The 24804-nt window shown below is 41.1% G+C and overlaps 1 protein-coding gene across 9 annotated transcripts in view; it reads left to right on the top strand.

Moving 5' to 3' along the window:
- The window catches only part of LOC129697859 (inositol polyphosphate-4-phosphatase type I A-like), a 153822-nt gene extending 130974 nt beyond the window's left edge, over nucleotides 1-22848 (top strand). For all 9 annotated transcript variants that reach the window (XM_055636538.1, XM_055636539.1, XM_055636533.1 and 6 more), the window contains 5 exons: nucleotides 299-439; nucleotides 5015-5112; nucleotides 6438-6550; nucleotides 8080-8234; nucleotides 21072-22848. In XM_055636538.1, the coding sequence (XP_055492513.1) occupies nucleotides 299-439; nucleotides 5015-5112; nucleotides 6438-6550; nucleotides 8080-8234; nucleotides 21072-21204 (640 nt within the window). In that variant the 3' untranslated portion in view covers nucleotides 21205-22848. The remainder of the gene's footprint in view (nucleotides 1-298; nucleotides 440-5014; nucleotides 5113-6437; nucleotides 6551-8079; nucleotides 8235-21071) is intronic.
- Nucleotides 22849-24804: the final 1956 nt, after the last annotated feature.

Raw genomic sequence — 24804 nt, 5'->3', positions numbered from 1 at the left:
CAACAAAAGCTTTCACTGTACCTTGGTACACATGACAATAAATTAAACTTGGGTCAATTAACAATTGGTTCTGCTCCTCTAGTATTTAGTCATATTTAGCACTTATTTAAGCTTTTCCTTCTCCAGAGTGTTATTATTCAATTGATGTTGATTACACCAACAATGACATATTTAAAATGTCACCTTCTAATATTTTTTAGTTATGCCCTGTTTACGATTCTGTTCTGAAAGAACAACAAAGATCTTGTGTGCAATTAACAAGTTTCACAAGTAAATAAATCTACGTTCACCTTTTCAGGGATGGATTTAATGTGCGGATTCCACTGCCAGGCGCAATGTTTGATGCCTTACCTCGGGAAATACAGAGTGGAATGTTACTTCGAGTGCAACCTGTGCTATTTAACGTGGGAATCAATGAGCAACAAACACTTGCTGAAAAGTAAGTATTATCGACTAATTCGACAGTGACGTGTGAACAAATCACAAAAGTCAGTTTACTAAAAGTCTAAAATACAAGAAGAAATCGCTTGTTACATTGAGTGTTTTTTGAAATGCGTCATGTAAACTGGCTCTGGTCAAAAGGTCATTGACAAAACACGCAATGTATTTCAAAACTTAAGATGGACACAAAGTGCTGGAGTGAAGAAGGGCTGTAGAAGAGTCCCGACCCAAAATATCACTCATTATTTTTCGCTAGAGATGCTGCCTGACCCGCTGGGTTACCCCAGCACATGGTATAAACCAGCATCTGCAGTTCTTTGTTTCTATATTCTATATTTTGAAACTTTTCAGGTCATAATGGAGCTAATGAGCTAGTCAACAAATCTTTTATTTTATTTATATATGTCCTACATTTATCAGATAATAATGTATCCAGCTAAATATATACTCAAGCGAGTGAATTAATCCAATGTAGTGGATGTGCCCACAAAGTTACCTCAATTTTAAAAAAAAGTTCTTATAATCATTGGTACTCGGAGCATGGTAGCCAATATCTCTCCAAACATAATTATGATTGGTGGTATTCTTTTTGTGGAATTTTGATGAATCTTTTTCATTGAAATAAATTTAGACAATGTTGCAGAAGTAGGCCATGCAGCCCTTCACTGTGACCATGGCTGATCATCCACAATCAGTACTCCGTTCCTGCCTTCTCCCCATATCCCTTGACTCCACTTTCTTTAAGAGCTCTATCTAACTCTCTCTTGAAAGCATCCAGAGAATCGGCCTCCACTGCTTCTGAGGCAGAGAATTCCACAGATTCACAACTTTCTGGGTGAAAAAGTTTTCCTCATCTCCGTTCTAAATGGCCTACCCCTTATTCTTAAACTGTGGCCCCTGGTTCTGCACTCCCCCAACATCGGGAAAATGTTTCCTGCCTCTAGTGTTTCCAATCCCTTAATAATCTTATCAACGGTGGAAAGTGTCAAGAACTTCAAATTCCTGGGCGTGCATATTTCTGAAGATCTTTCCTGGTCCCAGTACACTGATGCAATCATAAACAAAGCACATCAGCGCCTCTACTTCCTGAGAAGATTACGGAGAGTCGGTATGTCAAGGAGGACTCTCTTGAACTTCTACAGTGCACAGTAGAGAGCATGCTGACTGGTTGCATCGTGGCTTGGTACGACAACCTGAGCGTCTAGAATAGAATAGTTTCTTTATTGTCATTGTAACATGAACCATGTACAACGAAATTTAAAAATGGAGCGGAAAAGGTTGCAAAAAGTTGTAAACACTGCCCAGTCCATCATCGGCTCTGACTGCCATACCATCGAGGGGATCTATCGCAGTCGCTGCCTCAAAAAGGCTGCCAGCATCATCAAAGGACCCACAGCATCCTGGCCACACACTCATCTCTCCGCTGCCATCAGGTGGAAGGTACAGGAGCCTGAAATCTGCAACATCCAAGTTCAGGAACAGCTTCTTCCCCACAGCCATCAGATTATAAAACACAACTTCAAACAAACTCTGAACTATAACAGCCTATTGCACTTTATCTGTTTATTTATGTGTGTGTATATATATATTCTATGATATATGGACACACTGATCTGATCTGTATTTTATGCCTACAATATTCTGTTGTGCTGCAGCAAGCAAGAATTTCATTGTCCTATCTGGGACACATGATTTGACTTGACTCATCCTTCTAAATTCCAGTGTATACAGGCCCAGTTGCTCCATTCTTTCAACATATGACAGTCCAGCTATCCTGGGAATTAACCTCGTGAACCTATGCTGCACTCCCTCAATAGCAAGAATGTCCTTTCTCAAATTTGTTGATCGAAACGGCAAACAATACTACAGGCGTGGTCTCACCAGGGCCCTGGACAACTGCAGACGGTTTTATTGCACTGCGCAGGAATTTAGATCCTGCAACAATCATGTAAAAGAGCACAACTGTTCGCTAAGTGTGAAAACAGCATTGACGTAAAGCTCTCACGCGGCAGTTAACAGGAGCAATTTCAACAAAAAACTGACACCAAGCCAGAAAGAAAAGAGATCAGACAGGTGATCATAGAAAATAGGTGCAGGAGTGAGCCATTTGGCCCTTCAAGCCAGCACCGCAATTCATTATGATCATGGCTGATCATCCAAAATCAATACCCCGATAAAGAGCTTCAGGGTCGTTAAGACTAATCCATCTATAGTGGCTGCCAATGGAATAATTAAAATCAAATGCAGAACATGTCAAAATTGGAGATGAATAGAAATCTATAACTGTGATTGACAATTATGGCACCTCTTTTGTATTCCTGACCTCGCTGGCTACCATGGGCTTGATAAAATATTTGCAACTGCAAGCACAGTTTTATTGGAATCATTCAAACATCAAAACAGCCCAGTGACTGCGTTTGTTGATGCACTTACTTTTTGCAGCCCTTACTGATTTCTCTAAGTATTGAAGTTTCTGAGGCTTTTTAGGAACATAGAAAATGGGTGCAGGAGTGGGCTATTTGGCCCTTCGAGCCAGCACCGCCATTCAATATGATTATGGCTGATCATCCAAAATCAGTAAGCCGTTCCTGATTTCTCCCCATATCCCTTGATTCTGTTAGCCCCCAGAGCTATAACTAACTCAAATTGCAGAATGATTTGCGTTGGAATGGTCAGACTCATCATGCAACGGTGAAAGCAACAGGTGTCCTAAACTTTCTGAGGTGCAACTTTCATCATTGTTCAGCTTCTGTCAAGGAGAAGCTATACTTCACCCTCGTGAGACCTCATTCGGACTGCGCAGTTGCAGCATGGGACCCATACACAAATAAAAACATTTCTTCCATCTAACGTGTCCAAAGACAGGCAGCTCGATTTGTTACTAACACTTATGAGAGAGAAGCGAGTGTCACCAAACTTCTGAATTCTCTGGGGTGGAACCCTCTCCAAGGCAGACGTGACCTGTTTTTACAAAATGTTAAATGGTCAGCTCGACATAGATTACAAGACCTACATCAAACCCAAACCAATTAGGAGCAGACAAGGGCATTCGATACAATTTGTGATCCCAGCTACAAAGACAGATGTATACAGCAATTCGTTCTTCCCCCGCACAATAAAAGCATGGAATAATCTCCACCCAACTATAGTTACCCAACCAGATGCGACTAAATTTAAAGTAGCTCTTTCTTCCCAATAACCCTTTCTGGCTTAAGCCCTCCCTTCACCACCTCCAGTTTAAATTCCATTTGGAATATTTTGGAGGACCAAGAAACCAAGAACTCTCTCTTGAAAACATCCAGTGAATTGGCCTCCACCGCCTCTGTGGCAGAGAATTCCACAGATTCACAACTCTCTGCGTGAAAACATTTTCCCTTATTTCAGTCCTAAATGACTGACCCCTTATTCTTAAACTGTGACCCCTGATTCTGGACTCCCCCAACATCAGAATCAGGGGGAGCATTTTTCCTCCATCTAACCTCCATCTAGCCTGTCCAATGTCTGAAGAATTGTTATGCCCCCAAGCCCTGGTCCTTGAAGGATGAGGATTAGGTGTTGAAGCTAATAACTACTGTGTAATCTGGCAGTTTTCCTATTGCTGTCATCCTACTAGAATGTTCTACAAGCAGCAACCCGATCTCTGCTTCAGGCTGCCAGGCTGCAATCATCATTCATCCTGATGATTTTCTGATGGGTCATGGCCAACTAAGGCCTTTAAATTGCTTTTTAAAATTACAAAATTTACTTAAACACATCTTTAAGTGGACGTAGAAACAAGGAACTGCAGATGGTGGTTTACACACAGTTCTAGATTACCTCAGCATCTCAGGCAGCATCTCTGGAGACTTTTTGCAAAGTCTCTGGAGAACATGGATTGGTGAAGTTTCGGGTCGGGACCCTTCTTCAGACTGATTGTAGGGGGGAATGACAACTGGGAGAGAGGACAGGCAGGACAAAGCATGGCAGGCAAGGGTTGTTTTTTGATGGGTTATAACAAAAGCCAGAGATTAAACCAGAATCCATGAGTCAAAAGGATTGAAGACAAATTGGGAAGCCAAAGGAAAGAATGGGGGAGTAGTAGGTATGAGTCCAGATGGGGGGCACAGTGTGGGGGCGGGTAAGAAATGAAATGATGTATGGGAACATTGAATTATGTACGTTGAGACCATATGGCCTACTATTCCTGTTTCTCATCCATCCATAATTATTGGTCAGTCAGGATTATAGAATACATAGAAAATAGGTGCAGGAGTAGGCCATTTGGCCCTTCGAGCCAGCACTGTCATTCAATATGATCATGGCTGTTCATCCAAAATCAGTACCCCATTCTTGCTTTCTCCCCATATCCCTTAATTCCGTTAGCCATAAGAGCTAAATCTAACTTGAAAACATCCAGTGAATTGGCCTCCACTGCCTTCTGTGGTAAAATATTCTACAGATTCTCTGCCACAGATATAGAAAATAATCATAGACTTTGCTATCATAGTGCATTTGGAAACTAGTCCAGTTTTAATCATTGCAATGAAATATTGTCATGGGCAGGCTAGTCACTTTGATATTTTGTTTGGGTTAGATTCGGAGACACCTCCTTGCAAGAAATGATTAATACGGAGAGTTTGGGACGCCTGAATTCCTACTATGAACAGTTTAAGGAGGTTCTGCCTGATGATTGTAAGTATTTGTGGATAAGAAGACAAGTTTCCTGTCTCCAATTAACAAACACATAATCCATCTGCAATACCACAGTTACCAATTATTTACCTGAATAATAATTTACAAAGTAGATTGCTTTAATTCTTGAGGCATCAATGTTGCTGGGACTAGAAGTTAGTTTGTGGATGTTTGTGTGTTATGGCCCTGTCTCACGGTACGAGTTCATTCCAAGAGCTCTCTCGAGTTTGCTCCGATTCAAACTCTGAGATTTACGGTAACGGCCGCTCGTCGGTACTCGGGGATCTCGTGGGCATTTTCCAACATGTTGAAAAATCTTCACGAGTCTTCCCGAGCTTACCTGCCGTTAGCGAGTCTTCCCGAGTACCTGCCGTTAGCGTTACGAGCCTCTAAGTGACGTCCCCGAGCTCCGACGTACCCGCTACGTTCATTTTCCGTGCTTACCACGAGTTTGATTTTTTTTTAAACTCGGGAGAGCTCTTGGAATGAACTCGTACCGTGGGACAGGGCCATAACTATTTTTATTCCTCAGTCTTTGAAGGAGAAGGAGAATAAGTGTCTGATTTTAAACCCCATTGGCTGTGCCTGACCCACTTATGAGGGTTCCACATCTAATTTATTTTGTTGAATTCTCAGTGCCTCAGGGAACAGAAATAAAGGTTCATTGTCCTCGCCAAATGAACCGTGAATCTAAAACTTGCAGAGACAAATTCATCATATGATATGCAAATTCAATGATTTCTGATCTCATCTACATATAAAAAGACAACCCAATTATGTAACTTTTTTAAAAAACAAATTGTGCATTTAATTGTATAAGTAATCCATTTCTTTTTAGCAAATAAAGATATTCATAATATCAATGAGACAACCATAATTATCAAGGAAACAAAGTTCACCTGCGCAACAAGGCCATGTCAGACCTTCTATTAGATTTAGAACCAAATCCAGCGGGATAACATAGACATCCTAGCAGATCAAATGTGCACACAATCACTCAGCTTAACACCATTTATAAATTCTTCTGTTGCATGGGAATCGTCTTTTCTTTTGAAATCAGTGAATATTGATTAACATTTCTGAAAATATAACTGAATGGTGATTCCATTGATGCCATTGTGCTGTCTAATTGTACAAATGAAATCTATAAAAGTTGGAAATAATGGTTATTTATGTGGACTACAACATTTAGAAAATGGTTAAGCAGTTCAATTAATGTAAAAGTCTTATCACATCACTTCCCATAATGTAAATCAAACTCCATAATAACAAATGATGTCCTATTGCTGTACTGTTTCCCCCTGTAATCATTGTGATTTCTTTAGGTCTACCTCGATCCCGGAGTCAGACATGTCTGCCTGAACTATTGAGATTTCTTGGCCAAAATGTCCATGCGAGGAAAAATAAAAATGTAGATATCCTTTGGCAAGCTGCTGAGGTAAGCAAAGTTATATTTTGCTGTAATTTAAGTACTGTTATTATTTTTCCATAGAACAGTAAAAATGAAATATATTAGAAAGCAAACACAGTTAATTAACAATTTCTACCCAGGAATATTGTTTCCAGCACAGGAACTGTTCCAAGTTAAATATCATGACTAATTATCTACACAATGCCAATAAGAGTATATGACGTAGAGGCAGGTTATTCAGCTCCTCGTGCCTGCTTACCATTCAATAAGATCATGGTTGTTGTTTTCCTTCCAGTTAAATATCATGACTAATCACCTACACAATACCAATATGATGTTGAGGCAGACTATTCAGCTCCTGGTGCCTGCTTACCATTCAGTAAGATAATGATTGTTGCTTTAGTTCCAGTTAAATATTATGACTGATGATCAACACACTGCCAATAAGAGCATAAACCCTAGAGGCAAGTTATTCAGCTCCTCGTGCCTGCTTACCATTCAATAAGATGATGGTAGACACAAAATGCTGGAGCAACTCAGCAGGACAGGCAGCATCTCTGGAGCGAAGGAATGGGTGACGTTTTGGGTTGAGACGTTTCAGGTCTCTACTCGAAACGTCACCCATTCCTTCCCTCCAGAAATGCTGCCTGTCCCGCTGAGTTACTTCAGTATTTTGTGTCTATCCTCCGGCATCTGCAGTTCTTGCCTACACAATAAGATCATTGTTGTCGTTTTACCTCAGTGCCACCATGAGCACTCATGCCATATTCCTGGATTTCCTTAATATCTAAAAATCAATCAACTTCTCTCTATGTATTGAGCCATTGAGTTTCCACAATCCTCTTGGGTAGGAAATTCCAATAATTCTCTATCCTCTGGGTGCGGAAGTCTCTTCTCGTCTGTCCTGAATGGCTAGCCCCTTATTTTAAGAGGTATCCCCTGGTTCTGGGAACCCCCTCAACCAAGGGAAACATTAATCCTGCATTTAACTTGTAAAACCCAGTAGGTTTCAATGTAATTGCACTTCAATCTTCCAAACCTCTGACAGGATAGGCCCAGTCCCCTTAAACTTTCTTTCATTAATGAACTGCTGTCCCTGGAATCAACGTGTAACTTCATTACACTTCCTCAATATAGGACCACCACACAATTTTCCAGTTGTGGCATGATCAGGGCCAAATATAATGGATAAAGATATCTCAACCTTGTACTCAAGTCAGTGAATGTCTAGGAGCAGAGGTCATAGCCACAGAATAAAAAGACGTTGAAAGGTAATGAGGAGGAATTTCTTTAGTCAGAAGATGGTGAATCTGTGGAATTCATTGCCACAGTTGGCTGTGGCGGCCAAGTCAATGGATATTTTTTAGGAGATTGTGCGGCGAAGATTGGAGAATGGGGTTGATAGGGAAAGATAATGATTGAATGGCAGAGTAGACCCGATGGGCCGAATGGCCTAATTCTGCTCAAGAACTTATGAACTTATAAATGAGTTTATTTTGAAATCTGCAGTATTAATCTTCTAGCTCAATTTTTTTTTTTTTTCATTTTATGTTCAGATTTGTCGTAGATTAAATGGTGTTCGATTTACAAGCTGTAAAAGTGCCAAGGACCGGACAGCCATGTCAATTACCCTGGAACAGTGCCTGATCTTGCAGCATGAGCATGGCATGGCTCCCCAAGTCTTCACGCAAGCCCTAGACTGCATGAGGAGGTAAGCCTTCCACGTTTGGCAAGCTATTCAGGACTGCACATGTTAATTGTGGAAAGAAGCAAACTGCAGAAAGGTTGTGCCTCATTAATGTAAAGATTTACAAATTGGTTTGCAGTGAGCTACCCTGGAGAAGGAAGTGTGGCAAACTGTAGTGCTGTACAGATATAAGGAACTGCAGATGCTGATTCACAAAAAAAATGACACAAGTGCTGGAGTAACTCAGCGGGTCAGGCAGCATCTCTGGAGAACGTGGATAGGTGATTTTGGGTCAGGACCCTTCAGTCTGAATTGAGTTACTCCAGCAATTTGCGTCTAAAACTGTAGCACTTATTTTTTTGCATTTGGTAAACTAATAATGTTGGGTCAGCAAAACGCCTTGCTGTATGTGGGTGGTTAACGTAAGCGATTAAGATGGTGTGACTAGTTTTATCAGCTTTGGTTAAGTTTGCAGTTTACTCACTAATCTTGCTTTCACCATCTAACAAAAGGATGTCTTCAACGCAATCTGAATTTCTCCAAGCCTGCAGTATCCCTCAAATGACCTATCAGCTCCGTCATGCTAATCATCACAATACCTACACAACACTGCCTGCTTCAGAATTTGTTTGGACGTGACGGCCTCTTAACCTTCCCACTTTTCTCCTTAATAATATATTTTATCCTCTTACCCCAGCTCCACTCTTCCACATCTTCAGGGATAGATATTGAACAGTGGATCAGTAATGAGCCAATTTTCCATAAAGAGATTAAGAAGTTTCGATTGTATTTTGAAAAGTTCGAATATGCCACAAATAAAGAAGCTAAATGCAAAATTAGTAGACCAGATTTGAAAATATATTTAGCTTTGAGACATCAAGATGTAGTGGAAATTTCAAGTGTCATCTCAGTCTCAACAGAAGAAGATCATGGTGGCTGAGATAGTGGTTAGTGTTCTGCAATGTTCAAGAGCCTGATGGTTACTCTGCTCTTGAACCTGCTGGTGAGTTTTCAGGCACCTATACCTTCTAGGTGGTAGACCAAAATGAGGGCATGGTCAAGGTGGTTTGAATCTTGGATAATGTGTGCTCTCCACTGTACATTTGTAGAAGTTCATATGGAATATTTTGGGGACATTCTGAATTTCCGCAATCTTCTAAAAAAGTAGTTGAGCTTTGTGATTGTATCAATGTGCTGACCCCCAATGCAAATCTTCCATAACCATCCAGCCACATGAAGTCAAGTTCATGGATCCCTTGCTCTCCATTCCTGAAGACAGCAATCAGTTCCTTGGTCTTGCTAACAGTGAGAGCATGGTTGCTGTGCTGTCACCATTCAATTGGCGTCTAGAAGGTTAACAATGAATCGAGGGAGAGCTAGGCAATTGACTTGAAGGGAAGAAACAGGGGGTGTTGGTAAAGGAGTGTTTTGCACATTGGAGGTCTGTTAACAAGTGCTGTACCAAAGGGATCAGTGGTGGGTCTACTACCCACTATTTATATTAAGGTTTTGGATGTGAATGTAGGTGGCATGGTTAATACATGTGTGGTTAACACTAATAATATTGGTGTATTGTATAGTGGACAGTGAAGGTGGTTATTGATGGCTACAACTGGCCCAGTGGGCTGAGAGATAGCAGATGTAGTTTAATTCAGATAAAAGTTGTGTTGCATTTTTCAGCTGTATAAGATATTGGTTATATTACATTTGGGGTACTATATACAGTTCTGGATGCTCTGTATATGCATCTATAGGATGTATCTATAGGATGCATCTATAGGATGTATGTCATTAAACTGAAAAGGGGTACAGGAAAAGATTAACAATTATGTCACTGAGTCTGCAGGGTTTGAGCTATAAGGAGAGTTTGGATAGGCCGGGTCTTTGATTCCTGGAGAACATTTTGATGATTTGGATGTGTTCAAAGGTTTTAGTGGTGGTAACTTAAATAAAATTAAAGATACTAGCAATTCGGCTAAATCATTATTTCAGCTACTCACATCTGGAGTAATCGTGTCATACGGCGTGGAGACGAGCCTTTCTGACAAACTTGCCCACACCGACCAGTATGTCCCATCAACACAAGTCCCACCTACCTATGTTTGGCCCACATCCTTCTAAACTTATCCTATTCATGTACCTGTCTAAATGTTTCTTAAACATGCCTCAACTACTTCCTCTGGCAATTCTTTCCATACATCCACCATCCTTTGAGTAAAATATAATTTGCCCCTTGGGTTCCTAATCTGTGAGGTTCAGACTTGCCTTACCTCAGACTTCTAGTTTTGAATTACTTAAACTGCAGATGAGATCAGAAAGGTGTACATGAATTCAAAGCTCAATGTGCTCATCTGAAACTCAATACCTATAATTACCTCTAAATTTAGATTCTTGATAATAAGCCAATAAAGATATAATTCATTGAAAAGCCTTGGAGCCCTCTGCCATCCAGCTGCAGAGTTTGGACTTTACTGATACTTCCTCCTAACTCAATTTTTTAATGAATACTGGTGTTGGTCTGACAATCTGCAAGAAGAGTGAAAGGATCACCTGATAGCTTTGAAGATATCTGCTTCTTTATGCCCACAAGAATAGTATAAGCATGCAACCAAGCCAACCGTTAAAGTTTCAGAATCAGCCAAGCCAATTCTCAGAAGCTATTTAAACAATGAATCCTTTTGTTTGGTTTTAAATTACATGAAATACAATAATTGATAAAGACAGATCCTTTTTGTTTCAAAAAACCTTCTCTGCCCTATTTAATTGACTCTTTATCTATCATCACCACCCCACCTATTATTCCCACAAATATTAATGCCATCCCTCAGAGCAAACCATTAAAACATCTGCAATGGCATCTCCATATAACCATATAATAATTACAGCATGGAAACAGGCCATCTCGGCCCTACAACTCCGTGCCGAACAACTTTTTTTTCCCTTAGTCCCACCTGCCTGCACTCATACCATAACCCTCCATTCCCTTCTCATCCATATGCCTATCCAATTTATTTTTAAATGATACCAACGAACCTGCCTCCACCACTTCCACTGGAAGCTCATTCCACACCGCTACCACTCTCTGAGTAAAGAAGTTCCCCCTCATGTTACCCCTAAACTTCTGTCCCTTAATTCTGAAGTCATGTCCTCTCGTTTGAATCTTCCCTATTCTCAAAGGGAAAAGCTTGTCCACATCAACTCTGTCTATCCCTCTCATCATTTTAAAGACCTCTATCAAGTCCCCCCTTAACCTTCTGCGCTCCAGAGAATCTCCACGTATGTTTCAATGTAATTGGTTGTAAGGAAATGAAAAGGATTTGAGAGTGCTATAAGGTTGCTTGTGTTGTGCGACAAGTATGTTTTAGTCCTATGGAAAGCAGTATCTACCTGAAGTAACTGCAAGAAATGCAACACCTGTCCCTTTACCTCCCCCCTCGACTCCATTCAAGGACCCAAGCAGTCGTTCCAGGTGCGACAGAGGTTCACCTGTATCTCCTCCAACTTCATCTACTGCATCCGCTGCTCTAGATGTCAGCTGATCTACATCGGTGAGACTAAGCGGAGGTTGGGCGATCGTTTCGCCGAACACCTCCGCTCGGTCCGCAAGAACCTACCTGACCTCCCGGTGGCTCAGCACTTCAACTCCCCCTCCCATTCCCAATCCGACATCTCTGTCCTGGGTCTCCTCCATTGCCAGAGTGAGCAACACCGGAAATTGGAGGAACAGCACCTCATATTCCGCTTGGGGAGCCTGCATCCGGTGGGCATGAACATTGAATTCTCCCAATTTTGTTAGCCATTGCTGTCTCCTCCCCTTCCTTAGCCCTCGAGCTGTCTCCTCCCATCCCCCAGCCCTTGGGCTCCTCCTCCTCCCTTTTTCCTTCCTTCTCCCCGCCACCCCCTATCAGTCTGAAGAAGGGTTTCGGCCCGAAATGTTACCTATTTCCTTCACTCCATAGATGCTGCTGCACCCGCTGAGTTTCTCCAGCATTTTTGTGTACCTTGTACCTGAAGATTTATTCATTATGCACCTGCAGCTTTGCCTTTGTTCATCCTTTTCCACGTTTCCATGACCAGTGTAGGATCACAGATTTCACAATGATTTTCCCAGTCCATTACAGACTTTTTATTCAGGCACAACGGTTTTACGGCATTAGAGCAAAGCATTAAAATATCTGCAGACCTTAACTAAAAACTGAACATATCATAACTAACAACACAAAGAAACTATGGCGTTGCAACTAAAAGACTAAAGGCTGACTAGCAGACATAAGACACGGGACATTCAACTCCCAACTTTCCCACAGAAAACACTGCTGAAAAACAGGCATCATAATCAATTGAGAATGTTCGTGATATATCAAGCACCCCACACCATGAATGGACCATTGTTCACAGTTCTATCCAGGCTCCGATCAGTTGTAATCTTGAGTTCACAAGCTGTTCTTTGCCACTGTTTAGCAAACTTGTTCCCAAGTAGTTAACGGTCCTTTTTAAACATCTAATCCCATCACTTCTCTGCAAGCCCCTGCAACCAAGTTCTATTGGCAACTCATACATGTTAATTAATTGCTGGGAAATGTAAGGGATTTTCAAGATTGTCCCTTAATGATAAAATTAAACCCAGCCTATCTAGTATCTTCTAATAACTGAAACTTTTAAGCAATATCTTGGTGTATCTCCTCCACAACCTCTCCAGTGCACCCATGGCCTTCCTATAGTATGGCAACCACACTGCATAATACTTCAGTTTTGACCTAACCAGTATTTTATAAAATTGGGTCAGAACCTCCCAGCTCTTGTATTATATTCCCTGGCTAACCAAGGCAAATATCCAGTATGCCTTCTTCACCACCTTTATCTACCTGTACTACCATATTCCAAACTCCTTGGTCTTGTATACCAAGATTTTCATTTCCTTAATCTGTCCCTTGGACTTACCATCTATTGTGCACATCCTACTCGTGTTAGATCTCCCAAAGTGTATCATATGACACATATCAGAATTAAATGTCAACATCACCCATCTTGCCAACAAATCAATATCATCATGCAGCTGAAGGCTGTTTTCTTCACTATATTGCTGAAAATATGCCCATCTACACCATAAGATTAAGTCTAACAATGCTTCCACTCTAGGAGGACTCGCTACTTGCTCAGATAGCTCATCTGGATGTATATTAAAAAAATCCATCCTTTGATCTTTCACACTTAAGTGATCCCAGTTAATACAGTGTACCCCTGCTCCAAATCATCCATTACGTGATGCTCCACGACTCTTCTACCATTGAGTCCCATTTTATAAGTAGAAAATGTTTCCTATGGTAACCTTTTCTCTCAATCGTAATTGCCCCATAGGCATGCTTTTGATAGACAATAATTCTGATGGCGTTGTAGGCAGAAATGAAAGGGTGGTTGTTCTAATTAACCTGAAATGGATGTTGTGTAGGAAGGAACTGCAGATGCTGGTCTACACCAAAGATAGAAAATGCAGGAGTAGCTCAGCGGGACAGGCAGGATCTCTAGATAGAACGGATGGGTGACGTTTTGGGTCGAGAACCTTCAGATGTTGTGTTGTTTGATAAACTATTGTTGTACAACTATCAATAGAAGAGATTGCCTTGACAGCTTCCAAAGCTTGGGTTTGATTCCAAAGCAAATGTGCAGTGTGTCTGGTCTTGGGTGGGTAACTAAATGTTCTGTTAATCAGAGCTGAACTGCAGCCTATGTGGAATGAGGGATGAATGTCCTAATGTGGCATGAGGTGAGTCTATATTCTTTGCATATGTGCGATTGACAAGTGTCTGGAATTTGATAGACGATCGATACCTGTAAGGGCACAGGAAGCATTGCTGTTTTAATGCAAACGTCAGAAGCATTGCTGTTTTAATGCAAATAACATTGCATATGTATCACACACACACACACAGTGCCCTCCATAATGTTTGGGACAAGGACCCATCATTTATTTATTTGCTTCTGTACTCCACAATTTGAGATATGTAATTGAAAAAAAATCACATGTAGTTAAAGTGCACATTGTCAGATTTTATTCAAGGCCATTTTTATACATTTTGGTTTCACCATGTAGAAATTACAGCAGTGTTTATACGTAGTTCCCCCCATTTCAGGGCACCATAATGTTTGGGACACATGGCTTCAAAGGTGTTTGTAATTGCTCAGGTGTGTTTAATTGCCTCCATCATGCAGGTATAAGAGAGCTCTCAGCACCTAGTGTTTCCTCCAGTCTTTCTATCACCTGTGGAAACTTTTATTCCTGTTTATCAACATGAGGACCAAAGTTGTGCCAATGAAAGTCAAAGAAGCCATTATGAGACTGAGAAACAAGAATAAAACTGTTAGAGGCATCAGCCAAACATTAGGCTTACCAAAATCAATTGTTTGGAACATCATTAAGAAGCAAGAGAGCACTGGTGAGCTCACTAATCGCAAAGGGACTGGCAGGCTAAGGTAGACCCCCACAGCTGATGACGGAAGAATTATCTCTATAATAAAGAAAAATCCCCAAACACCTGTCCGACAGATCAGAAACACTCTTCAGAAGTCAGCAGTGGATTTGTCAATGACCACTGGCCGCTGAAGACTTCATGAATAGAAATACAGAGGCTACACTGCAGGATGCAAACCACTGGTTAGCTGCAAAAAAAGGATGGCCAGGTTACAGTTTGCCAAGAAGTACTTAAAAGATCAACCACAGTTCTGGAAAAAGGTCTTGTGAACAGATGAGATGAAGATTAACTTATATCAGAGTGATGGCAAGAGCAAAGTATGGAGGAGAGAAGGAACTGCCCAAGATCCAAAGCATACACGGTGGTGGGAGTGTTATGGCCTGGGCATGTATGGCTGCTGAAGGTACTGGTTCACTTATCTTCATTGATGATACAACTGCTGATGGTAGTAGCATAATTAATTCTGAAGTGTATAGACACATCCTATCTGCTCAAGTTCCAACAAATGCCTCAAAATTCATTGGCCGGAAGTTCATTCTACAGCAAGACAATGATCCCAAACATACTGCTAAAGCAATAAATGAGTTTTTCAAAGCTAAAAAAATGGTAAATTTTTGAGTGGCCAAGTCAATCACCCGATCTGAACCCAATTGAGCATGCCTTTTATAGGCTGAAGAGAAAACTGAACGGGACTAGCCCCCAAAACAAGCATATGCTCCCCCTCCCCCTCCCACTCCGTCTCCGACCTCTCTGTCCTGGTTCTCCTCCATGGCCACAGCGAGCAGCACCGGAAATTGGAGGAACAGCACCTGGGGAGTCTGCATCCTGGGGGCATGAACATCGAATTCTCCCAATTTTGTTAGTCCTTGCTGTCTCCTCCCCTTCCTCAGTCCCCCTGCTGTCTCCTCCCATCCCCCAGCCTTCGGCCTCCTCCTTTTCCCTTTCTTGTCCCCGCCCCCCCCACCGCCGATCAGTCTGAAGAAGGGTTTCGGCCCGAAACGTTGCCTATTTCCTTCGCTCCATAGATGCTGCTGCACCCGCTGAGTTTCTCCAGCTTTTTTTGGTGTACCTCGATTTTCCAGCATCTGCAGTTCCTTCTTAAGCATATGCTAAAGATGGCTGCAATACAGGCCTGGCATAGCATCACCAGAGAAGACACCCAGCAACTGGTGATGTCCATGAATCGCAGACTTCAAGCAGTCATTGCATGCGACAATATACTAAACATGACATTTACATGACATTGCTGTGTGCCAAACATTATGATGTCCTGAAATGGGGGGGGGGGGGGACTATGTATAAACACTGCTGTAATTTCTACATGGTGAAACCAAAATTTATAAAAATGGCCTTTATTAAAATCTAACAATGTGCACCTTAACCACATGTGATTTTTTTTCCTATTACAAATCTCCAATTGTGGAGTACAGAGGCAAATAAATAAAATATAGGCCTTTGTCCCAAATATTATGGAGGGCACTGTATGTCAAGATACAAGATACAAGATACATTTAATTGTCATTTGGACCCCTTGAGGCCCAAACGAAATGCCGTTTCTGCAGCCATACATTACAAACACATAGACCCAAGACACAACATAATTTACATAAACATCCATCACATCGCTGTGATGGAAGGCCAAATAAACTTATCTCTCCACTGCACTCTCCCTCCCCCCCCCATGTCAGAGTCAAAGTCAAAGCCCCCGGCTGGCGATGGCGATTGTCCCGCGGCCATTAAAGCCACGCTGGGTGATGCAAGGTCGCACACCGGGTCTTGGTGTTAGAGTCCCGCGGCCATTCCAAGCCGCGCGGGGCGATGCTGTAAGGCCGCTCCAGGAGCTCTTCGACTCGCAACTCGGGCGGGGGAAGTCGCCGTTGCGAGAGCCCTGAAAAGCGGTCTCCCTCCAGGGACCCGCGGGCTCCCGGTGCCGCCGTCCACAGACCTGCCGTTGGAGCCTCCGACTCTCCGGTCGGGCCGCAGCAGCAGCAGCAGCAGCAGCGCTCCTCCACCGCTCCACCCGCTCCGGACTCGGCCAGCCCCGCGACGGTGACGGTGAGTCGTAGCACCAGAGTCCCCGGTTTCTTCCTGTTGGAGGCCGCTCCTCGTTGCGGCCCCAACGACAACGGAAACCCGACGAGAAAAGGTCGGGTCTCCAGCGCAGGGAGAGATTTAAAAAAGCTTCCCCCCCCCCCCCCCCCCACCCCGCCCCCCCCCCACACACACACCCAACAAAAAAAATAACAAAAACTACATAAAAACACAGACAGAAAATAATAAAACGCGGACAGACTGCAGAGGCCGCTGCTGGCCAGAGCCGCGCCGCCCACCGGATAAGTAATATCGGGTTTAAGTAATATCAGTGCCTTAATGCATTATAATATTGTGAAGGCAAAATGTTGGAAGCACTCTGGAAAGATGCTGCCTCAGTTCAGTGTTTCCAGCATTTTTTGTTTTCATTGCAGATTTCCAATATCTGCAGTTTCTTCTTGGCTGTCAATGAGAATAATGTGGGTAGTTGATACCTGTCACTCAGAGAGAAAATATAGCCTGGAGACAGGCCCTTCACCCCAACTTGCCCACACCAAGCAAGATGCTCAATTTACACTAATCCCACCTGCCTGCGTTTGGTCCATATCCCTCAACCTTTCCTATCCATGTACCAGAACTTCTGGTGCTTCCCACAGAATCACAGCGAGTCTGCAGTACATCTTTTAATTTTACTGAAGCATAACCAGGGGACTCAATAGCACCTCAAGCATTCTCCAAGATGCCTTTTACAAGATGGGTTTCGCCCCGAAACGTTGCCTATCTCCTTCGCTGCATAGATGCTGCTGCACCCGCTGAGTTTCTGCAGCATTTTTGTGTACCTTGCCTTTTACAAAACTTAGTTTCAAAGAACTTGCTCTGCAGCTCCACAAATCAGGAAAATCACCTCACGAATGAAAGGAAACAATGCAGAAAGTAATTGAATTTATGGTTGACAGGTGATAAATGCAATTATTAAAATTCAAAGTAGGAACTACTTTTTGCATCATTATTTTTAACTTTCAATTGATTGAACCCACTGGGAAGTAGGAAAACTGGAATGTTTGGTTCCGATATAGTTTTGGTGTATCTGGCATTCTCTCCGTAAAACTCTTCTGCAGTTTGCTCATTTTCCTGCTGCACAGTAGCAGCAAAGTTTTTTGCTTCTCGTCGAACAAAACTATGTGAATGTGGCTAAAACTCCAAAGGTGTCCAAGAGCTAATCCTTTTGATTTGTATTCCTCATTTATGCGTTGTTCATCGATTTTTGCTTCATGTTTTGCAAATTCAGGAACACAGAATCTTTTAAATATTTGTCAAGTATGATAAGTCAGCACTAAAGACATGTTAATTTACTGTATAAGAAAGGATAAGAATTTAAATCACAGTAAATGATACTACACCAAATGATCAAACCCTGTTTGAACATTCAAGTTTTACAGTTAATTTTATTGTGTACCTTGTCTCAATGTTTCTGTAGTTTTCTTATCCTTTCTCTGTTTACCTGTTATTTAATCCTATCTCAACCAAATAGAGAGAAAATAACCGGTGATCTAAATTTCTCTACTAACCTTTACACTGATAAATAACTAAATAGATTCAAAATAAATCATTCATTCTGCCATAGTTTTAAATATAGCTGTGATTTATAATTGGATTCTAACCTTCACAGATGTCAACTTAACTTAGCATGCTAAACATTGTGGAATAGGTAGTAATTCTCAGAACAAAGTCACTTGTGATTAAGATACCAGTCCTGTTCGACATATTATGATCCAAAGATTTACTCAACCAAGTTTGTCTGGAAACCGTAGAATTTATTTTCCTTTTGATGGTGAGAAAGGGTTAAATACGAGGATGGTTGTTCACGTTCAGTTTGCTTGTGCAATGTGAAGCATGGCGTGAGGCATGGCAATGCAGCATGTACTTGTCACATACGGACTGAACATGAGAGACCATTGGCATTCTTTCTGAATTTTCAACTTTTCTCTTTTTTTCCCTTTTGTCACTCTTTCTCTTTCTAATGTGTTACTTTTGTCAATCTTATTATCATTTGCTGGTTTTGGTACCTCCTTCTGTAAATTCTATTTTGTACCCTTTGTACTTCTGTCCATAAACAAATCTCTCTCTGTCTCTGTCTGTCTCTCTCTCTCTCCCTCTCTCTCTCCTCTCTCTCTCTCTCTCTCTCTCTCTCTCTCTCTCTCTCTCTCTCTGTCACTCTCTCTGTCTCTCTCTCTCTCTCTCTCTCTCTCTGTCTCTCTCTCTCTCTCTCTCTCTCTCTCTCTCTCTCTCTCTCTCTCTCTCTCTCTCTCTCTCTCTCTCTCTCTCTCTCTCTCTCTGTCTCTCTCTCTCTCTCTCTCTCTCTCTCTCTCTCTCTCTCTCTCTCTCTCTCTCTCTCTCTCTCTCTCTCTCTCTCTCTCTCTCTCTCTCTCTGTCTCTCTCTCTCTCTCTCTCTCTCTCTCTCTCTCTCTCTGTCTCTCTCTCTCTCTCTCTCTCTCTCTCTCTCTCTCTCTCTCTCTCTCTCTCTCTCTCTGTCTCTCTCTCTGTCTCTCTCTCTCTCTCTCTCTCTCTCTCTCTCTCTCTCTCTCTGTCACTCTCTCTCTCTCTCTCTCACTCTCTCTCTCTCTCTCTCTCTCTCTCTCTCTCTGGCGTATCTGCTGGCCAGATTTCGATGCCAATGAAGAGAAGATTAAAAGCCATTCCTATTTCCAAAAAAAAAAGTTTTTAAAAAAGGAGCTTAGTTGCTTGTTTCTCAGAAGCCGCTGAATGGAAGGATGTGCAATAGAATTGTCCACCATAAAATTTGCCTTACAAATGTCAACTTTATACTGTAATTTATGTATATATTTTATCAAAGCTCAAGCTAGAGGATGTATGAAAGATTCTAACTAATGTGCACACTGAAACTCTTGTAAAGAAGTGTTTGACCTGTACCTCAAATTCTTGGAATATATCCAAAATAAAAGGACTAAGCTAATATAGTGTATTTTCAAAAAAAACAACTATTTGACCGTCTCCCTACACTTTTTAGTGCAGTTATATCTTTCCTTTTAGATGTTGTGTGACCGTTCTATTGTAATGTTCTTTTTTGTGTTGAGTTCTGAAACTGCTGTACTTTCTCGGAAGAGACCTCAAAAGTGGTAAATCCATTTTGGAACTGCTTGGCTGTACTTAAAATCGCATTCAAAATTATTTTGAAATAGTATAACCTTTTAAAATGTGCGCTGGCCTTTTCTGGGATAATTTGTCTTGTAACTAATGTAACTTGCATAAGAAATGCTTTGCCAGTTAAAAAGAAAATGTCTGCTCAGATGCCTGGCCAAGGTATTACATGACAAAAACGTGCTTGTGTACACACAGGCATTTATTGTACTGCATTCTGCACTCGCTTATAGCACACCCATTTGGCCTGATACTAAGTGAGTAAATAAATCATATTTTCACTTTGATTTGACCCAGGGCTCTGGGAAAAGGGCAGGACAGTTGTATTCAATGGCTAACTCTTTCAGGCTTTCGGTACAATGGGTTGAATGAGGTCTGACTACGTTGTTTGATGTTACTGAATGCCCCAGACCTAAATTTCTTTAAATCATTTAATACAATCCCATTTATGAAAAAAATGATATTCCAATGTCATGATGTGTGGAACATTCAAGACCTCATGGATGTACACATTCTGGATGTAGATAAGGGTTCACTGATATTTGAAATGGAATCCCCTCCATCCGTTTTTTTGTTACCACATCTGTGTTTGCTATGTAGTAATCAGAAACGTCCAAAATGCATCTTTTTCCCACTGCCTTGAGCACTATTACAGAACACCCCTCATGCCGTTTCACTTCAGCATGAACTGAGGCTCAATCCTGAAGCCTGACCCATACATTTTCCCATCCAGCGTGAAGTGCACTTCAAAATCAGCTCCTCGCCGCATGAAAGTCGGCTGTTGCTCTCTTCTGGCAGCAAAGTCTTTATGCTTAAGACTGCCACTACTTCAAAGTGTTACGTAGAAATCAGCAACCTCGAAGCATTAATAATTTTTATATATTTTAATTGCCAAACCGTAATATGTGCAGTGGACACAAGTGTTTAACGTCAATCCAGGCCATTGATGTGACTGAATAGAAATGATCTTGGGTGTGTTATAGTAACCTGAACTAAATTGATCTTTTTTACATGACTGTGCAAACATGAGTAATCTACTCCTGGTCTGTGAAGCGTGTATTGTGTAATCTCATTGCTCACCATTCATATGCCTCATTATTAACCAAATGCTCACCCTGCCATTGTCTTAAAGGTCTTTTCTTTTGTATCATTTTATATCATTCTTTGCTGCTATCATTCTCTGTACTTGTTTCTTCCCCAGTGAGGGATGTCGCCGAGAAAACACCATGAAGAATGTTGGATGTCGCAAGTACGCATTTAACACTCTACAGTTGAAGGCTTTTCCAAAACATTACAGGCCACCAGAAGGAACCTTTGGAAAAGTCGACAGTTAAAATTAGGAAATAAGACCTTAACCAAATGTGACTCCTGTGAATGACTACTCGTTTATAGTGATAGCTGTGGGGATTTTTACATTGAAATGTGTATAGTGAACATAGCTGTCAACCAAAAAGAAGTAGTTCGTTGAACAGTTAAATGTTTCTTGAAGATGCAAATGTTCTGCAAAATCGCCCAAATTGGTCTGTTTCCTCTATAAATGTAGAGCATGCTCTTTCGGCTAGTTTATCAAGATATACTATAATACACGATAGAGTAGATTGTGGGGTTACTATTTTAAAGCAATCTGCATTAAAAATTAAACAATTAGAATGAAACCAGAATATGGAAGGTCCTTCCTCTACTCAATGTTATCAGTACAGTCTGACTGGATGGTTAGGGCATTGTCTGGAGTTGAGTCGAAACTATTCCAACTGCATGCTCATATCAGACTAGAGACTTGGCTTTATGTTTTAAAAGAACAAGGGGTGCTTATTTCGAAGATGCGCTGATTTTGGGGGCAGACAGCAAAATATTTGTTTGGCCTTCCCATTTTACTGACAGATGCAATGTTGATGTGGCTTTCCGTTAGACTGCCCGAGTCACAACAATAACTCCAGCTTTATAGTATATACATACCTGCTTTTTATTCAAAGCAGTAGAAGTACAGGATCAATAATCTTTTTGTAGGAAGTGTGTGTTGAACAGTCAGATATAGAAACAAGCTTTACTCCTAAAAGCATTGTGTATGTAAGACATGTGAATGCAGAAAGAGGAAAGGGAGGTTTTCTTTTTAGTAGAGTTACTCCAATAATGCAAAATCTTAATTGAATTAAGAATATTTGTGAGGAAAGTCATGGGTGAGAAACTACCATGCAACTCATTGGCACTCATTTCTATACCTCACCCAGCTTGCTTCACTTTAGCAACATACGGATTTGCTTTACATGTTTTGTCACCATTCCAGATACTGTAACCAGATACCTTTTTACTTGCTGTTGCGCAAAATGCATTGCGATCCAAGTTGCCTAATCTTGTGCTAACAAACCATGTTATCTGGTGTCCTTTTTTACGTGCCCTTGTACAAAAATGCCAGCTTTGCATTTTTTTTTATCGTTGCTTTGCAATGACATTGTATTCTTTTAATCATAGCCCCAGTTAAAAAAAAAAAATCCTAACTGCCAACAAAGGAATAGAGGTAGTAGACCTCATTGGAAACTATTGGATGAAACATATCTTTTGGTCAAATGAATGTATTTCCATGAACTTGGTTTATTTTTAACCAAATCTTCATGGTTGTCGCACTGCATTTTTTTTGTTTCCTTGCATAAGGAATGTTCTCGACTTCCTTCGAGGTATGTGGGGTTCTCTAAATGCACAACATGGATGAATAAAGAGTTGTAAACTTTTTTTTTAAATAGTTCCGATAATTAGTTGTTCCGATAATCCAGAATGCAGTACATATCTGCCAGTCTGCTAGCAATTGTACACTTTCCAAGTGCTTCTGCAGTTTTATTTGCAATTAGACAATATATAGGATTTAAAAGATTTTTACTTTTAAATGCACATACCTGCATTAAAGCACTTAAGTAAGAGTGGGCTCTTGTACTGTATGTAACCCCCTCCCCCCCCCCCCCCCCCCCCCCCCCCCCCCCCCCCCCCCCCCCCCCCCCCCCCCCAGTACCAATCAAGTGAAATGCATTTTTATTATACCTGTACTGTTACTTTTGAGGAAATTGCGCATGGATTTTATTTATAAGGTTCACAAAGTTTTTAACCTTTTTATATAAAATACATTGCTGTTTTACAAGATGCAAGAGAAAGTTGGCACTGAAAGTAATTTATGAAAAAAACTGTCAAAGGAAATTGTTTAACTTTGCTGTTTCTGCTGCTCTGGTTCCATTGCATATTAAGGTTTTCCACGCACTATGCTGGGCGCAGTTTAAAAAAAAAAGCCCAAAACCGACCACTAGTTTTACTTGGAGGTGCAGATGAAATGCAGATATAGTTCCACTGAACCAATTTTCTTTGTTTTGACTTTGTTCATGTCTTTTTCAAAACGGCAATTTGTGCAACATTAGAATCTTGTCTCAATTTAAAAGCATGCCAAACGTTATTCTGCTGAGTTAAGATCGATCTTGCAAAACAGGAAGGACTGCACTTGAGAATATTGGTATAGATGAGGAAACTAAGTTGTATTAGTACACATTTGATTATGTTGTATTATACTAGCGAATCCTGTAAATTACCTGTGTATTCCATATCTTACTGTGAGATGCAGTTATGATTTTAAGTTGCACATTTTTTCAGGTATATAATGTAAATGAAAATATCATTTGGTCCGAAAGTCTTTACATTTCACGTGACCTTTTGCAAATTTAATTTATGTTTTGCAGTATTCAAACTGTTAGATGTATCTTACCTGTGGGATTATTTTTGTTCCCTACAATCACATTAGACTCAAGTAAGTTGTATAATGTGCTTCTCACCTATGGTATGAAATATTAAAAAGGATACTGACAAGTTGTTTGTCTTCAACTATGCTCCGTCTTTGTTATATACACCAAGGTATTTCTTGATCTAACTTTCTACTCTTTGAAAATATTTTAATGCAACATCAAAATATTTGAATGCCTTATCAAGGAAAGATATCTTAAAAATAGATCACATCAAGCCTAGGGCGGCACAGCGGTGTAGTCGCTGCCTTCAACGCCAGAGATCCGGGTTCGATCCTGTCTACGGATGCTGTCGGTGTGGAGTTTCTATGTTCCCCAGGCGCTCTGGTTTCCTCCCACACACCAAAGGCATACACGGTTTGCAGGATAATTTGCTTCAGTAAAAATTGAAAATTATCCCTAGCGTGTGGGATAGTAAGTAAGTAATATTTATTTATATAGCACTTTTAAACAAAATCACTTCGAAACAAAGTGCTTTACAGAGATTGATTAAACTAATTGAATAGATTAAATGTCAATAAATCCATATAAAATAAAAAAGAAAAAGAAAAAAGACACAGAACAGTACACTATAGAAATCAACAAGAAACGTCCCCCCACAGCAGAATTCACTGTGAGGGAAGGCACTAAAAATATCCAGTTCTCCTCCTCATAGTCCACCCGAGGTCGGGGTCTATATGTGGCCTCCTCAGCCAACCCGGTGTTTTCAGGCCCTCTTGCCGCGAAGCTGGATCATCGGCGTCTGGTGAACATCCTTCAGCGGCTTGGACTGAAGCGGCCGCTTCCTCCCCGAAGTGCTTGTGTACGGGGTGATCGCTGGTCGGTGTAGACTCGGTGGGTCGAGGGGCGTGTTTCCGCGCTGTATCTTAACGACTAAAGCCAAAAATCAGATTTGTTCTGAATTATCTGATCTCAGTTTGGACCATAGGTGAGGTATTGCAGTTGCAATCGTTTTTTTTTAAATCAGCAAGATTCCCATTCCAGGAGTAAATAGTTGTTATTATTTGAGATTATCAGTGTTTGCTTGTAGACAGACTTATTCCGTTCCAAATATCTCCAGCAGCAACGTTGGATCACCACAAAACAAGACAATGACTGACTTCTGGCACTTATTTTAAATGGCTTTGGACTAATTAAAGGCATTCTGGCTTTATAGTGAGC

The sequence above is a fragment of the Leucoraja erinacea genome, chromosome 6 (assembly GCF_028641065.1).
Source record: "Leucoraja erinacea ecotype New England chromosome 6, Leri_hhj_1, whole genome shotgun sequence".
NCBI classification, from domain to species: Eukaryota; Metazoa; Chordata; class Chondrichthyes; order Rajiformes; family Rajidae; genus Leucoraja; species Leucoraja erinaceus.
This window is presented reverse-complemented; position numbering and strand designations above follow the sequence as displayed.